The 17,500-nt window shown below is 39.9% G+C and overlaps 4 protein-coding genes across 4 annotated transcripts; all 4 read right to left on the minus strand.

The window, feature by feature from the left end:
- Positions 1 to 763: 763 nt before the first annotated feature.
- LOC125035373 lies at positions 764 to 1,726 on the minus strand. Its single transcript, XM_047627730.1, has 2 exons — positions 1,631 to 1,726; positions 764 to 1,411 (listed from the first exon to the last, which is right to left on the minus strand). The coding sequence occupies exons 1-2, from the start codon at positions 1,653 to 1,655 to the stop codon at positions 789 to 791; spliced, it is 648 nt and encodes a 215-aa protein (XP_047483686.1). The 5' UTR covers positions 1,656 to 1,726; the 3' UTR covers positions 764 to 788.
- Positions 1,727 to 3,943: 2,217 nt separating this feature from the next.
- Positions 3,944 to 5,796, minus strand: LOC125034925. Its single transcript, XM_047626972.1, has 3 exons — positions 5,781 to 5,796; positions 4,894 to 5,157; positions 3,944 to 4,778 (listed from the first exon to the last, which is right to left on the minus strand). The coding sequence occupies exons 1-3, from the start codon at positions 5,794 to 5,796 to the stop codon at positions 4,150 to 4,152; spliced, it is 909 nt and encodes a 302-aa protein (XP_047482928.1). The 3' UTR covers positions 3,944 to 4,149.
- Positions 5,797 to 8,939: 3,143 nt separating this feature from the next.
- Positions 8,940 to 9,990, minus strand: LOC125034926. Its single transcript, XM_047626973.1, has 2 exons — positions 9,889 to 9,990; positions 8,940 to 9,725 (listed from the first exon to the last, which is right to left on the minus strand). The coding sequence occupies exons 1-2, from the start codon at positions 9,988 to 9,990 to the stop codon at positions 9,108 to 9,110; spliced, it is 720 nt and encodes a 239-aa protein (XP_047482929.1). The 3' UTR covers positions 8,940 to 9,107.
- Positions 9,991 to 14,226: 4,236 nt separating this feature from the next.
- LOC125035385 lies at positions 14,227 to 17,032 on the minus strand. Its single transcript, XM_047627746.1, has 2 exons — positions 16,988 to 17,032; positions 14,227 to 16,747 (listed from the first exon to the last, which is right to left on the minus strand). Exons 1-2 carry the CDS (start codon positions 17,016 to 17,018, stop codon positions 14,736 to 14,738), a joined length of 2,043 nt encoding a protein of 680 aa, XP_047483702.1. The 5' UTR covers positions 17,019 to 17,032; the 3' UTR covers positions 14,227 to 14,735.
- Positions 17,033 to 17,500: the final 468 nt, after the last annotated feature.

The following is a 17,500-nucleotide window of genomic DNA, read 5'->3' on the forward strand; positions in this document are numbered from 1 at the left end:
CCTGGGGAAGGGTCACTGGCCAGCCACCCCAGTATCCGGACCAAATGCACTGCACGGGGTCGACGCGGCGCCCAGTAGTTTGTCATACACCGCATCGGTGATGACACGAACATAATATGTTTATACGAAAGTAGGTAGTGAAAACGTATCATTTTTTTCATCGTAATAATAAATAACTGGAATAATAATCATAACCATCAATGTAATCATCAAGAAAAATAACACGAAATAACGTGTTTCTCCGATAGCCATTATTGGTATTCATTACGTTAAGTTGTTCCGATAAAGAAATAAGAGAACTGGAAAAGGTAACAACATAAAAGAAAAATCATTTCTTGACTTCGTGATAAATGTCCATATGTTAGGTATATTTCCACATATTTGGTTAAGTGAAAGAATTTATGCGCTTGTACATTTTCAATTTGTAGTTTTGGGCACTGAGTCACGATTTCCATTTAGTTGGCAAAATGAAATCTAAAATGAGAAAAAGCTTCTTTATAATGTATCTCTCTCTCTCTTTCTTCTCTCTTTTTCTTTTCCCATCTCTCTCTCTCTCTCTCTCTCTCTCCCTCTCTCTCTCACTCTCGGTGTCTCTACCATACGTTCGTACCTTTCGGATACAAGAAATGTTGAAACGTGTTAAAAAAAAAAAAAAAAAAAAAAGTCATGTACGCCTAAACAACGGGATTTCTCTAAATAATGGGGAAATTTATCTTATATATCGTCGTTATAAAGCGCCATGTGGTTATATAACAAGACGTAAAATATTTTCAGTTGTATATTTTGAACTATAAATATAAATATAATCTACACAATCGAGATATCGAAGAATAGGATGCCCTAGAAGCCATTGGGAGCGCCGTAGAACTGGTTGGGAGCCTGCACAGGGACCTGAGCCGAGGCCTGAGCCTGAGAGCGCCGTAGGAGGTGGCGAGGGAGGCGTCGGAGGCGGCGGCCGCGTTGTCGGGGACCTTCCCGATGTCGGCGTTGAGGCCGACGAACTGCTCGGACGCGGCGCAGTCCACGTTGAACCACCAGTCGCACACGAAGTACTGCTGGTTGAAGATGGTGCCGTTGGGGCACAGGAAGGCGTCGTGGCGGCCGTCGAACTGGCAGATGTGGAACACTTGGCAGCCGGCCTCCGGGGCGGTGTCAGCATAGTAGCCTGGGAATTGCTGGTCCTCGCACGAGAAGCCGGTGTCGGGGACGGAGGCCAGGATGGGGTAGTCCTCGCCAGGGACGCCTCCGCCGGGGATGTTGGCGGCCAGGGCGGCGATGGGGTCCTCGGCTGCGGCGACGTCGAAGCTGGAGGCGGCCGCCTGGAGGTCTGGGGCGCCGTATGAGTATCCGGGCCCACTGGGAGCGGGCACATTGTAACCCACTTGGGCGTGGGCCACTGCCAATAAGGTTGCTGAGTGAAGAGCAAAATCTGATTAGTGGTGAGAACCGGGACGTGTGATATATTTCCTTTCTCCTTTATAATACTGATAAACCCCAAGGCATATGTACACAACGGTAAATACATGCCAAAACAGTAATGTTATACATGGAATTTCGGCGCAGTTTTTAAAGAGACTACTTATTTTGCATAATCGTGGAACCTCGAAGACAGGAATTTACATAGACTCACCCGTGAGCACGAAAAGCTTGGCCATTGTGAGAGAGGAGAACAAAGCGAATGTGGCTGGCTTGGAATTTCTAGGAGATATATACTACCTTAGTGACCTTCTTTCTCTCTCTCTCTCAACCCTCCCTTCTTCCCTCAATCAGTTCCCCCTTCTCCTCTCCAATCCCCTCCCCTTTCCCTCTCTCTCCCCATCTTCAGCCTGTTCTTCCCCACTCACTCTCAATGTCAAGGCAGTGCAATCTGCAAGCGAACGAGTGAATTAACATCTGCGCTCTCTCTTGCACACAGCAATTTCCCTGTGGTGATTTGTGGTCTACGCACGTCTCATCAGTAGACCTTATAATTTACATTCTTTATAGACATTTTGGATGTGAATATATATATATATATGTATATATATACATATACATATATATATACACACACATATATGTACCTGTGTATACATATGCATTTATACACATATGTGTATCTGTGTATACATATACAAATTTACGTACAATTGTATACATATATGTATCGTGTGTGTCTCTTTATGTGTATATATACATATACACAGTTTGTTTTATATATGTATGTATATATATTTACACATATATACATAAATATGTGTATATGTACATGAATATATGCATACATACACACACATAGATGTACATGTATATATGTATGTATATATACATATATATACTTATATACACACAGATATATGTGTGTGTGTGTATGTGTGTGTAGTAGATAAATCTCATAAAATAGAAGGGACAAATCTTACAACGAAGGTGAAAAATCCTCTCGGCCATTTACACTCTTCCATGATGTATTTCAGAAAAGCATGACAAGCGAACTTCGCCTTCTATCATGAGAAAACACGACCCGACCTTGAAACGAAGATGCTTTACAAGTTAGCATGACTGAGAACATCTTCGGTGAAGCTGGATGGTGTTCTTGACTTGTCTCTTGTTCTCTATTTCATTATCTTTATTCGTTCTCCTCTTCTTTTATGTTATAAGAATGACCAGTGGAAGGAATTGACGCGATGAAAATAAAACGCTATAATAATGAAATAAATAGCGACATTTCGAGTCAAGTTACATTCCCCATCAGATGAGAAAACGCTTTTCCTTTCTAAATTACTGTTGTTCCATATCAGTATATATGGCTTATTTCTTATTTGTTTATTCATTTTTAAAAAGCAAAATTAACTTTCACATTCTTTACATTTTATCCTTGGGAAACGGTCACATTCAGACTTAACTAAATGGTTCTACTGTCTTTGCAAGGTTATCGTCAGTTTTCATGAAGAATTTCTCTTTTAGGAAACTCCAAAGACGGACGTAGATTCCATGAAGAATGCGTAAAACTAAATGAAAGGTTATGGTTACTCAATATCTCTTTCCTCGTTTCTGACCCTCTTCTCTCTCTCTCTCTCTCTCTCTCTCTCTCTCTCTCTCTCTCTATCTATCTATCTATCTATCTATCTCTATCTCTCTCTCTCTCTCTCTCTGTCGGTCTATCTCTCTTTCCCCCTCTCTATATATATGTATATATATGTATATGTATGTATATACATATACACAACATATATACATATACATGTATACATATATATACGTGTGTGTGTGTGTGTATAATATTAACAAATATTACAAAGAAAGAAGCAGAAAGTTATCTATACAAGGAAAAAACAGTACTGGCGTAGCGTACTTACGATGGATTTTCAGTATATCAGATTACAAACTATTTTGTTGTTTTGCAATTGGAAAAATGGAGAAAGGCTCCTGTAACGGTTTCAGATTGAGAGATGACTTAAAAAGAAATAACAAAAAAATTCAAACGGTAACCTGCCTAACGCTTCGATTAAAAACTCAATATTTTTTTATTATAGTCACTTTTTAACCTTATTCTTACCCTTATCAAATATTGAATTATTTTCATGTGTATGCTTCTTCAGAAATTATATTTCCGTCAGTACAAAATAATCAAACGTGTATCTCTTTTCCTTATTATTGTTATTAACTTTTGGCCTAACATAAAATAGGGTTATTTCTGAATCATGTGATCATACTTTCTTTTTTTTTTCTTTTTGCCTTTAGTGAAATTCTTGAACTTAGTTATTTTCTGTGCAGATGATTTCCAAGGATATATAAGATAGCATTTCTTCATCATTTTCTTTCTCTAAAGAAAAAATATATGGCTCTTCATGCGCAATTATTTCTTTGGAAACACACACGCGCACATTTACGCGTGTGTGTGTGTCACTTGATATTACAGTCGATGGATATTTCCCTCGAACTGATTGGGAATGAAAGTTGCCTCTACAGTTTGTTATGTATTTTGCAATCTAAATTCTACAATTTGTACACAAAAGACGGATAATTACGGTGATAATACTAATACTAATACAAATACTAACGATAGTAATACTATTAATGTGAAAATGAAGGACAAGTAGTGTTTTTACATAAATACTATAGTAGATAAATATATAGTCCTCTTCAGAATCAAGGTGTGAAAGAAAAATCTTAGAAGCCATTGGGAGCGCCGTAGAACTGGTTGGGAGCCTGCACAGGGGCCTGAGCCGAGGCCTGAGCCTGAGGAGCGCCGTAGTATTGGTTGGGAGCCTGCACGGGGACCTGGGCCGAGGCCTGAGCCTGAGGAGCGCCGTAGGAGGTGGCGAGGGAGGCGTCGGAGGCGGCGGCCGCGTTGTCGGGGACCTTCCCGATGTCGGCGTTGAGGCCGACGAACTGCTCGGACGCGGCGCAGTCCACGTTGAACCACCAGTCGCACACGAAGTACTGCTGGTTGAAGATGGTGCCGTTGGGGCACAGGAAGGCGTCGTGGCGGCCGTCGAACTGGCAGATGTGGAACACTTGGCAGCCGGCCTCCGGGGCGGTGTCAGCATAGTAGCCTGGGAATTGCTGGTCCTCGCACGAGAAGCCGGTGTCGGGGACGGAGGCCAGGATGGGGTAGTCCTCGCCAGGGACGCCTCCGCCGGGGATGTTGGCGGCCAGGGCGGCGATGGGGTCCTCGGCTGCGGCGACGTCGAAGCTGGAGGCGGCCGCCTGGAGGTCCGGGGCGCCGTAGGAGTATCCGGGCCCACTGGGAGTTGGCACGTTGTATCCTACTTGGGCGTAGGAAGCGCCCAAAAGAGCTGGAAATGAACAATCGTCAATAATGCAAACTAAACAAAGATATCGATGCTAAACCCAAAAGAAGTAGAGAAGCAGAAATAAGAAAAGCCGAGGAGGCAGCCCGAATAAACCCACCGGCGAGGACGACCAACAGAGACATCGCCATCACGGAGGGAGAGCGAGAGAGCGAGAGCAGAAGGAGAGGCAGACGAGAGCCAGCTGGGAGTGATACCAGCTGACAGTGCCGGCGAGCTTTATACTTCTTCGCGGCTGACCTTTTACCCGACACAGCCAAGGTCACGGCCTGGGTTGCAGCACCGCCGTGGCCAGTTAAAGGCAGCGAAGAAAGCTGTACCTTTGCGAGATCATGTGTTCTAGCGCGGTTTCTCTTGGTCGGTTCTGTTCACAGACGTGTGAATATATTTATATGATAAAATTACACAAAATTAGTTACACACACACAAAAAAAGCTATCTGTGATTATGACGATAATAGACACATAGATTTGATGAAAGTTTGCGTCTTTTTATATGTTTTATATATATGTATATACTCGTAGTGCCCTTCCTCAGCACATTTCATGAACTTGTTTGTCTGTCACATTGAAGTAGTACAGAACCAAAGAATTGGTAATTACATTTTCTGGATTTCTTTTTACAATTAATCCATGAAAATTTCTTTACAATTTTTTAACAGTTACAATTTCTCATAAAAAAATGCTGCACACGTTAGACTACCTGTCACAAAAAGACATGCAAACGGCCCTCATTGATGCATTTCATAAACAATACGGTCACGGACAATAGTCGTGTACTAAGAAATCTTCCAAACTTGAGGAACGAGGCTCGTAATCTTTGGGTATTCGAAACGGAATTCAAAAAACATTTGACAAGAGTTTTGAGCGTGATTGCATGCATCCCCATCCCAACGGAACATGCCGAGAGAACCTACCACTCGATTCACTGTGCAATACACGGTTTAAAAAAAATCTTAAAAATCACTGCCACCATCTTCCCCCTAACGGTTTATCACTACCATTATGCTCTTTAACTCGCTCAATCACCATCATTATTCAACTATTATCATTAACATTGGCGGCCACCACACTACACCTTATCTATATTGTTGCTTTTATTATCTTCCTCATAAACTTTCCACTACACACAGATAGAGTCATCAGCTAACATGGTTTACGGTACCCTAAGTTTACGTCCGAAGATGTACGTTCACTGCGCGTTCTCAGGGCCTTAGGCAAGACTTAACATGCAGAGTTAACCACTTTGACTCGTGAACAGCGTGGGAGTGTATTTTGACTTTGCAGGTAGCAGCTGCAGATATGTTAGTGTATATTTAATTTATATAAGGATAAGATACGGATGCTTGTTTATTATGAGTAAATGCAATCATTATAGAAATCTTCTTTTTCTATAATCATCACAACTGAAGACGCGGAAATATCCAATTGAAACAACATACATACATACAAACATACATGCATATATTCATAAATACATACAGGCATACTTATAAACACACACACATACACACACATATAGATACATATATATACATATAAATGTGTGTGTATTTATATGTATGCATATGTACATATATGTGTGTGTGCATCTATATATATATATATATATATATATATATATATATATATGTGTGTGTGTGTGTGTGTGTGTGTGTGTGTGCATACATATATGCACACGCGCGCACGCAAACACATATATAATATATATACACATATATATGTATGGTTGTTTATATGTGCATAAGTATGGTTTTATGTATGTACGCACATACATATATTTATATATTTATGTATGTATGCACACACATATGTGTGTGTGTGTGTGTGTTATCCATAATTTAAAACAAACATGCCCTCGAAAACGATGTCTCTAGTACATAACTGCCAATTAATTCCAAGTGTTCGTATGATTCATCGCGGGCTACCGGATGTTCTGCCATGTAGTCCGGTAAGGTGACGTCACAAGATGTTTATTTTAGCGGCGACGTGTCTGCAAGCGCCTGAGGTGCTCGCGTCCGCCTCCCTCAGTTATGCGGTTGACTGATGTCATTCCTTCCTCTCTCGTGACAGTTGTTTCGTTCCTCTCCTGTGACAGTTATTTTACTTTGAGTATCCCTTGGTAGGGTGGTAGTTAATATAGGTCGAGAGATATATTTATTTTACCCATTCGTTTATTCATTTGTATACTCGTATACATGTCTGTATCTCCAGATCATGGTCCTACGTTCAGGCACATGTACTTGGGATAATCATCAGCAAACTAGGTTAGAAACTGCACAAACTCCCTCTAACTCCGCCAATCACGGCTGCGTAGAAAAGAACTCCAAAGATCCGAAATCCGCGAACTGCCCTTGGCCTCGAAGTGTCCACGGGGAAGTTCGTGCTCCGACTCGAGGTAAACAGGAAGGAGGGTGCAGGGCGGTCCGCTTCCCATGGCGTTGATTGGGCGCTCTGCTGTTCAGGGGGAAGCTCGAAGATGCCCGAAAAGGTATCGTGATAGTTCTTCTGTTGTTTCTTCTCGCGATGTGTATCTGATGGATAAATGCTCTGTAGGTTAAATATGTCATCGCCCGAAAATGATAAAGAAAGAATGAGAATCTAGTTCTTTGGTATTTGCTTTACCTTTCCGAATTGTAATTACCCATATAGAGATGGTACAAAAAACATGCGCAGACAAATACATAAATGCATATGTGTAAATACGCACAAAATATATAAATATATCTAAATAGAATGAATAACACAATAAAAATTAAATTTGTTCATATAATTAATCTATGCAATAACCAAATGCAGTCGAACGTCAAATCCTGCCATCAGGAAAACCGAAGTAGTCTGAAAATGGTCTGCTTTGAGGCCGGCCTGGAATGGGACAGACACAGGGATTGATTTGTTGTTGTTGCTGTTGCTGATGTTTCTGTTGAGTTGTTATTAGTGTCTTTGTTAATGCTGCTGCTGATCCTTTATTAAATAATAGAGTATGATATTCAGCGAGAACTTTCCCGTCGATGTTGAATCACGTATTTACAGAAAGACAAGCTCATTACTAGTGTCTCTTTCTGAAAATCCTCCTGCTCATCTACCTCTTTATAAAGAGTGGACATTAACGTAATGTAACTGACAGATAAAAATGGAAAACATAAGTAAAATGAAGCAACAACTACAGTATGAAAGGACTATCAAAACATAACGTTTATAGCGAGGTTGTGCTCCTCATCAAACTACAATATATATATATATATATATATATATACACCTGATCTTACTCGATCGGTTGTTCATTTGTTATTGTAGCTTATTTCCTTTCAAGCAATTTCAGCATTTCAGATTTTAGAAAGTTTGCGTAGTCTTACAACGCTATATTTCCGGTAAATTATATTATAACAGCTCGATTCATTCAACTGATGCGTTGCATTACCGGAGTGAAGTAAAAAAATAAATAAATAAATGAATATAGAAATTAAAACAATAAATTCTCAAATGAAACACAGCTTTTTGTATAAGATCATGGTTTTCTACTGCATTTCCTGTTATGTAAATGTCGCCAAATAGCTGTTGTATGACTATTTCGGATGGCTTCATAGTTTAATGTGGCGCCTTAAATATTAATACTCGTAAAAAAGTGGTAACCATCCCATCTTATTTTAATTTTACAAAGAAACAAAAGTGGTAGCCATCCAATCTTTTAAATTTTCACTGCATTTTTCTGAATACATTTTTCACGAATAATGAAGTTGGATCTCACTTTTATGATGGATTTTTTCGGAAGATTTTATGTTTTTTCCGTGCAGGATTTCTTTCTTTCTCTTTGGCTTTGTTACACCTTTATTATTATTTGATATTCATAGTACTTCTTTTACTATAGGTAAGTAGTCAATCGTAAGAAAGAATCACATGAGATAATCCTTGTGTTTATTGTTGTTAATATTATTTTTTTTCTTTAGAAAATATGTACATACGTTAATCCTTGAGTATAAAGATGCCGAAGTATGTATATATATACATATGTGTGTGTGTGTGTGTATGCGTGTGTGTGTGTGTAAATATATAAGTATATACATATATGTATAGCGTCGCTTGACATGACAGTCGAAGGATATTTCACTCGTACTGCTTGGGTGCCGTTTGGAATGAAAGTTGCGTCTACAGTTTGTGTTATATTGTGCAAGTAGAACATAAGAGATAAATAATGATAAGAAAATTAGAGATAAATAAGATAGTTATAACTATGGTGAAATGAATAAGGAAATAGTAGTTTTACATCAATAAATCTAGTCCTCTAGATAATCGAGGTGCCAAAGAATAAACAATCTTAGAAGCCATTGGGAGCGCCGTAGAACTGGTTGGGAGCCTGCACGGGGACCTGAGCCGAGGCCTGAGCCTGAGGAGCGCCGTAGGAGGTGGCGAGGGAGGCGTCGGAGGCGGCGGCCGCGTTGTCGGGGACCTTCCCGATGTCGGCGTTGAGGCCGACGAACTGCTCGGACGCGGCGCAGTCCACGTTGAACCACCAGTCGCACACGAAGTACTGCTGGTTGAAGATGGTGCCGTTGGGGCACAGGAAGGCGTCGTGGCGGCCGTCGAACTGGCAGATGTGGAACACTTGGCAGCCGGCCTCCGGGGCGGTGTCAGCATAGTAGCCTGGGAATTGCTGGTCCTCGCACGAGAAGCCGGTGTCGGGGACGGAGGCCAGGATGGGGTAGTCCTCGCCAGGGACGCCTCCGCCGGGGATGTTGGCGGCCAGGGCAGCGATGGGGTCCTCGGCTGCGGCGACGTCGAAGCTGGAGGCGGCCGCCTGGAGGTCTGGGGCGCCGTAGGAGTATCCGGGCCCACTGGGAGTTGGTACGTTGTATCCTACTTGGGCGTAGGAAGCGCACAAAAGAGCTGGAAATGAACAATCGTCAATAATGCAAACTAAACAAAGATATCGATGCTAAACCCAAAAGAAGTAGAGAAGCAGAAATAAGAAAAGCCGAGGAGGCAGCCCGAATAAACCCACCAGCGAAGACGACCAACAGAGACATCGCCATCACGAAGGGAGAGCGAGAGAGCGAGAGCAGGAGGAGAGGCAGACGAGAGCCAGCTGGGAGTGATACCAGCTGACAGTGCCGGCGAGCTTTATACTTCTTCGCGTCTGACCTTTTACCCGACGCAGCCAAGGTCACGGCCTGGGTTGCAGCACCGCCGCGGCCACTCATTAGGAGCGGCAAGAGAGCTGTACCTCAGCGAGATCGTGTTCTCGCGCGGTCACTCGCGAGTTTCTCTTGTTCTCTGTTCGTGTATGCTAGGATTAAGACATATATGTATATATACACGTATATATATATATACACGTATATATATATATATACAGTATATATGTGTGTATATATATACAGTATATATGTCTATATATATATGCATGTGTGTATATATATACAGTACACATTCATGTGTGTATTTATATATTATGTATATATATAAATATGTAATATTTATCTATAGTTTAAATATAGTATATATCTATATCTATATAAACACATTATGTATATGTATGCATGTATATATGTATACATATGTGTGTATGTATATATATATATATGCGCGCGCGCGCGCGTGTGTGTGTTATTGAAATATTATATATATAGATATATATTGATTATGTCTATTTGTGCATATATATAGATAGATATGTGTATATAAGTATATATATATGCATATATATGTATATGTATATGTATATCTATATGCATATACATATATATATATATGTATGTATATGTACATACATATATACATATGTATATACACACGCATACATATATATATACACAAATATACATACATTATATGTAATATATATATATATACATATACATGTATATATATGTATATATATATATATATACACACATACTGTGCACATGTGTGTAAGCTATTCATGTATGTATATGTATATGTATATACATGTATACATATATATGTATATATATGTATACATGTATATGTGTATACCTATATAAATATGCATTTATATAGATACATTGATTTATGCATGTATTTCTCACCTATCAAGACATCCAGGTGAGAACGCTTCCGCTGCATGTGTGTGTGTGTGTGTGTGTGTGTGTGTGTGTGTGTGTGTGTGTGTGTGTGTGTGTGTGTGTGTGTGTGTGTGTGTGGTGATATATATATGTGTATATGTATATGTATATGTATATATATATATTACATATATCTATATGTATATATATATTTGTGTGTGTGTTTATACTGACTACACTATATATATATATATATATATATATATATATATATATATATTTATATATATATATGTAGAAAAGGTATGGATGAGAATGAATATCTTCACAATACATGAGATGTATTTGACCCGTTTCGATTCTAGAAATACATACATCAAGGGAAATGAGCTGACGAACTACCTGACGACTGTGACCTCCCACTTGTTGTCCGTACAATTGCTTTCGCGACCTTGGATAGCTTGAATCTACCCGACGCTGCGTTGATGTTATTCTCCGTCGCAATATAAGCAGCTTCCATACCTTTCCTTTTTTGTTTGTTCAGTCCTCAATGGACTATTTTTGCTTCCTTCAATTGGGTAGATGTCCATCTTTATCTATACTTATCGAAGCCTGTATACAGGAAGCCTACCAATAAAAATGATCATATCCATTACTACTCCGCCCACAACAACAAAACAAAATCATGTCAGCTCATGTCTGATATATATATATATATATATATATATATATATATATATATATATATACTCTGTATTTCCCTTGATGTATGTATTTCTGACGAAGATAGAATCGAAACCGGTCAAATACATCTCTTGTATTGTGAAGATATTCATTCTCATTCATACCTTTTCTACATTTGTCAACATGTATGCGGTTTATATATATATATATATATATATATATGTATATACATATATGTGTATGTATATATATGTATATATGTATATACATATGTATACATAAATATATACATACATAGATATATGTATGTATATGTATGTGTTTCCGTGCGTGTGTATACAGTCTACACACATGCCACCCACACCAATACAACGTACACATACCAAAAGCATTTATCTCCTGCTTCCGGCGTCCGGAAAGAAAACGGATCGCTGGGTCTAATTACCGTTGTTTTGCTGCGTGTATTTAACTTGTCCAGATTAGTCTTTCGTTTTCGTTATTATTATTATTATTTTTGTTTTATGTTCCATGTTTCAGTTTGTTTTGTTAATATCATGGTAAATCGAAATTTTTAATTCAAGGGAATGAAGATTATTAGTGATTTTAAAAGTAAAAACTAGTACATACTTTCTTCTCAAATACAAATGAATATGAGTACTATCGGGTTTATAAAGAAAAAAATATCTGTAATGTAAATTCAACTCGAGAGAAAAGTGCTTACCACCCACTCAGTTTAATCTTCTTAAATAAGAAGATCGTTGTGTAATAAATGCAAATTCACCATTAATCACTGACATTTACAGTCATTATTTTTGTCACCATTATCATCTTTTGCAAATCGCTTTGTCTATTCTTCTTCTTTTTTTTTTTTTTTTTTTTTATTACCGAACACCGGCATTGTCCTTCTTTGTCTACACCATTGTCCAGACTCCCGCTATCATCATCCTTACTCATTACCATTATTTTCTTATCTCTTGCCATTATCACCCTTGATTATCTTATCTCTCACCGCTATAGAGCTCCCTTTGAAAAGCTTTATCACCGTCACCATCGCCTGTAGAAATATCCTTCCCTATCACTGCAGAGTTTATCATAATCATCACCATCACCAACCAGTGATCACTATGCTACACTATTACCATTCACCACATTCAATTCACCTTCATGTCCCTCCATAAACTCTACATTCCTACCACAGGCTTATCAACAAACTCGGTGCGTAGTTCATCAAAATGCTTTAAAAGACAAGGGGCATGGTTCTTCGAGTGAGGAAGAGGCACAGGAAAAATTAACATGCAGAGTCTCCTTCATAAGCTTGTTCAGAATCTGTGAGTGTATTTTTTTGCTGGTTGATGTGAAATATGAATGACTTATCCTGGATATTTGCATATTATAAGAAAGTCTGAACTTTAACAGGATGAGGAAATTGGATATCATAATCGATTTTTTTCTTGCTTTGCTAAACATTTAGATAGCATCTTTATTTGCAAACTGCTTCCCTAGTATTAATCACAAGCATTTGTGCATATTTCAGAGAATTATATACTTCTGTTGTACTGTTTCTTTATCTATTTTGTTGGCTGTAGGGTAAACTACTCTAAATTCCTCAGAACAGAACACACCCCACCTTTAATAACTAAATGAGTTTTATTCGTAACTTCCCGGAAACACCAAGTACTTAAAAGACAGTGAGTGTGAATGACCGGATGTGTGCCATGGGGTCCGTCTGCTTTGTCTTGCAAGTTCTTGTTTCATTTGTTTGCTTGTTTGTTTAATGGGGGACTTGTTACATTTAAAGAGCACATGAGTTGTACGTTTCATGTTTTTAATTCTGTTTTCATAAAATTGTATGCTTCCATTTGCTATGATAGTTATTTTATTGCCTTACTGGCACTTTATATGTTTATAGTACTTTTTTCTATGGTAATTACTCTAATACATATCAGTGCCAACAAATCCTATACGTTAAAGCAGTGTGGAGACCATAGAACTACACGTTATCATTCAGCGTTGAACAAGCAGTACTGCTGGTTGAAGATGGTGCCGTTGGGGCACAGGAAGGCGTCGTGGCGGCCGTCGAACTGGCAGATGTGAAACACTTGTCAGCCGGCCTCCGGGGCGGTGTCAGCATAGTAACCTGGGAATTGCTGGTCCTCGCACGAGAAGCCGGTGTCGGGGACGGAGGCCAGGATGGAGTCCTTGGCTATACGGACGTCTAGCTGGAGGCGTCGACTCTGAGGTCCGGGGGCAACATAAGCGAGGTGTTTCTTAGGCAAAGGAGGTATTTGGAAGTAATGTCTAATAAATGAATGCCTTTTCCATAGAATGCAAATATTAATATTTAGCACTGCACAGATCAGGGTTTAAAAAAATGGATAAATCTCACTTGCGATTTATTGGATTTCATTCTGATTTAAATCAGCGAGTGAGGCAATAAATATGAAGCCAGTATACTCTAGTTTCTCAGATCAACCAATATAACCTGTAAAACGTAGTAAAAGTATATTCCACAGACAATGAAAACGGCGTTCTTTCTGAAACTAAATTATGTATTTATATATGTATATATAAATATATAAACATATATATAAATTCACACACATATATGTATGTATGTCTATACAGATCGATTGATCTGTGTGTGTACACAAACATACATATATGTGTGTGTGATTTATGTGGATAGATAGGTAATTAATGTATAAACCTTAAATAGATTCATGGATGTACATGTTTATATGTGTATTTCCATATCGCGTATACATATATTACAAGCACAAGCACATCAATAATTACATTGTGGCAGTCATCGTGCTATTAACATAATGAAGCTGAATATAGATGTGGAAATAATCTGAGAAAATTATAAATATCCTTGGAACAGTTATCTACGAACGCAACTTAAATTACCAACTTCATCAAGGACGTGGAACCATAACGAGAAACGACAGGATATACTAGTTTTAGTGTATTTATTTTCAATTTACACAAAAAAATGGCCTGTACTGATAAGCACCTGCACTCATAAAATAAGCAAAGAGAAAATGCATTCAGAACACAACTTTGTTAAGACTTAGCCAACAGTGTCTAAATCGTTTTCTCCTTTTTCTCTTTTCTTTTGCTTTTCTTCTATATATAATGTACTGAGAAGAAAGTGTGACTTTGTATCAGGCAACACAGCATAGTATATTATTAATCCTTTCAGCCTCGTACGCTAGGAGTGTTTACGAAGTACGTTACTGTGGATTCCTGTAGAGGGTGATTAGGCTTCGTTCAGGAGGAGGAAGCCGAGGACTATGCACAAGCGTGGTTCTTTTTGTTTCGAAGCGCCGGACGGAGTCTCGGAATAAAGGCTTCACGTGCCCCTGCCTGAAGTGGGAGACGTCTGTCGTGGAGACGTCGTGTTCGTTCGAGTCGACGTCGGTAACGTATCGGCTTGTGGGCTTTTTTGCGTCGGCTTTGTTTCGTACACTGATCACGACCCGTCTGGCGAAGTTGTTGACGTGGGGCTTTGAGGTGTAGGATTCTTGGCTTGTGCCCAGGGGTTTCCTTTGAGTTCCTGTCTCGTAACTGTCTTCTGACGAGTCATGTTCATAATTCCTTTGGGGCTCCGTAGTGGTACTCTGTTTATATTCCACGGCATATTCTGATGAAGAACTATGAGATATAAGAGGCACTTCATAGATAACTGGGGTAGGAACGCTCTTGTCGTATTCTTCGGCCGAGTAGGATACCTTAGACGATTCCACAGGGGGCACATAATCCCCCGAGGTCACAAGACCTTTAGAAACGCGACCGATGCGAGGTTTTGGAGGCAGACGACTAAACGCTCCCACTGGACGAGAGGAATCTGCGTCCTTCCCTAAAATGATTCCATTCCTGGTATATACAAACCAGGTTTGAGCACCATTGCAGTCTACGTTGAACCACCAGTCACACACTGAATACCACTGGCTGAATACGGTCCCGTTAGGGCACAAGAAAGAACTGTGGCGCCCATCTTTCTGGCAAATATGATACACTTGGCATCGTGCCCTGTAGTCTGCATAGTGGCCTGGGTACTCCAAACCATCACATGAAAAGCCAGTGTATGGCACGGTAGCTAGTATAGGGTAATCCTTTCCTGGTACGCCTCCACCTGGAATGTTGATGGACAGCGAAGCCAGGTAAGCTGCGTCATGTTCCCGAGAATCATAAGAAGGCTCCTTGTATTTATAGTCAAGGGATTTCTGGTACTCAGCTTTCGTAGATTTCTGGTGGACGAATGCTTTAGAGGGTTCCTGATAACTGTATGTTTTGGAGGGTTCGTGGTAGTCGTCCCTATAGGCATCCTCTCCGCCATAGGTCTTGGAAGGTTCCTGGTAGTCATCCTTCTTTTGAGGTTCCTGGTAGTCATACGTCTTTGCAGGTTCCTGGTAGTCATCCTTCTTTTGAGGTACCTGGTAGTCATACGTCTTTGCAGGTTCCTGGTAGTCATCCTTCTTTTGAGGTTCCTGGTAGTCATATGTCTTTGCAGGTTCTTGGTAGTCATCCTTCTTTTGAGGTACCTGGTATTCATACGTCTTTGCAGGTTCTTGGTAGTCATCCTTCTTTTGAGGTACCTGGTATTCATACGTCTTTGCAGGTTCTTGGTAGTCATCCTTCTTTTGAGGTTCCTGGTATTCATATGTCTTTGCAGGTTCCTGATAGTTATACTCCTGGGAAGATTCCTCCGAGGAAGTTTTCACAGGGTCTTGGTATCCGTCCTTCTTGGAGGGCTCCTTGTATGAGGTCTTCGGAGGCTCTTGGTAAGAAACTATTACAGGTTCCTGGTAATCGGCCTTCTTAGAAGGTTCTTGGTAGTTGAATGCCTTGGAAGGTTCCAGATAATCATACGCCTTGGACGGTTCTCCGTAGGAGGTTTGTGGTGGTTCCTTATATATCTCAACAGGCTCCTGGTAAGAGATCTTCGTAGTTACTTCTTGGTACGTCTTCGGAGGTTCTTGATAAGAGACTAGCAGGGGTTCCTGATATCCATCCTTCTTGAGAGGTTCCTGGTAGTCGTCTTTCTTATGAGGTTCCTGGTAGTTGTATCCCTTGACAGGTTCCTGATAGTCGTCTTTCTTAAACACTTGAAAGCCGTATATCGTAGAAGGTTCCTGAGCGTCGTACTCTTTGGGAGGTTGATATTCATGCTTGGGAGGCTGCAGTTCATAATATACTTCTAAGGAGTCGTGGGATTGGGAGGGGCACAGCTGAACTGCCAAGCCTGTAACAGATGAGAATAATTTACATCAGTCATTCTTCATATTGCATGATAATAGATGATTCAGATACAAAGAGATATTGCAAAGGAAATTACTCACATATAATTATCAGTATCTAAATACAAACCGGAATTAACACCTCAAAAAAAAAAAAAAAAAAAAAAAAAAAAAAAAAAAAAAAAAAAATACACAAATGAACTAACACACACACACAAGCACAACAAACGCAAACAAATCCTCACCCAACACAAGGAGTGCACGGAACGACGCCATGACAAGGTAGAGGCGTAAGAGACGTGTGGTGCTGAATGTGTCCGTCACAACCTTATATATGCATCCACGTTGACTGTCCCCTCCTCCCTTCTCACGTCCTTGGCATATATCATAACGGCGGGATAGACGGGGGTGACTTTGCACTTACATTTGTGTCTATATTGTCCTTGTTGTTAAATGCAGAAAACACCCGTTTCCTCTCCCCATCTTCTTCTTCCTTGCTTTTGTCACCTCCCTCATTCCCCTTTAGGATATCTTACGGACTTAATTTTTTCCCGTTTGTTTGTTTTGTTAATCGTAATTACACTCCTGTTTAATCCCTTTCTCTCTCTCTTTTTCGCTTTCCATTCCGGCTTGTGGAAATAAGTGGCTTTCATTTTCTGCCTGAGAGAGCTAGAGACAATCCTTATCCCGCGAATAAGCTAGTATCTCCACTTACCTTTAACTCTATTTCTCCTCCCTCTTTTTTATTTGTTTTCTAT

Source organism: Penaeus chinensis, chromosome 19 (genome assembly GCF_019202785.1).
Source record: "Penaeus chinensis breed Huanghai No. 1 chromosome 19, ASM1920278v2, whole genome shotgun sequence".
Taxonomy (NCBI): Eukaryota; Metazoa; Arthropoda; class Malacostraca; order Decapoda; family Penaeidae; genus Penaeus; species Penaeus chinensis.

Coding starts and splice junctions, on each gene's coding strand:
- LOC125035373 (XM_047627730.1), bottom strand. CDS start 1,655: ATGGCCAAGCTTTTCGTGCTCACGG. Junction 1,412..1,630: donor CAAGCTTTTCGTGCTCACGG/GTGAGTCTATGT, acceptor CTCTTCACTCAG/CAACCTTATTGGCAGTGGCC.
- LOC125034925 (XM_047626972.1), bottom strand. Junction 4,779..4,893: donor TCTGTTGGTCGTCCTCGCCG/GTGGGTTTATTC, acceptor GTTCATTTCCAG/CTCTTTTGGGCGCTTCCTAC.
- LOC125034926 (XM_047626973.1), bottom strand. CDS start 9,990: ATGAGTGGCCGCGGCGGTGCTGCAACCCAGGCCGTGACCTTGGCTGCG. Junction 9,726..9,888: donor CTCGCCGGCACTGTCAGCTG/GTATCACTCCCA, acceptor TTTTGGGTTTAG/CATCGATATCTTTGTTTAGT.
- LOC125035385 (XM_047627746.1), bottom strand. CDS start 17,018: ATGGCGTCGTTCCGTGCACTCCTTGTGTTGG. Junction 16,748..16,987: donor CCGTGCACTCCTTGTGTTGG/GTGAGGATTTGT, acceptor CATCTGTTACAG/GCTTGGCAGTTCAGCTGTGC.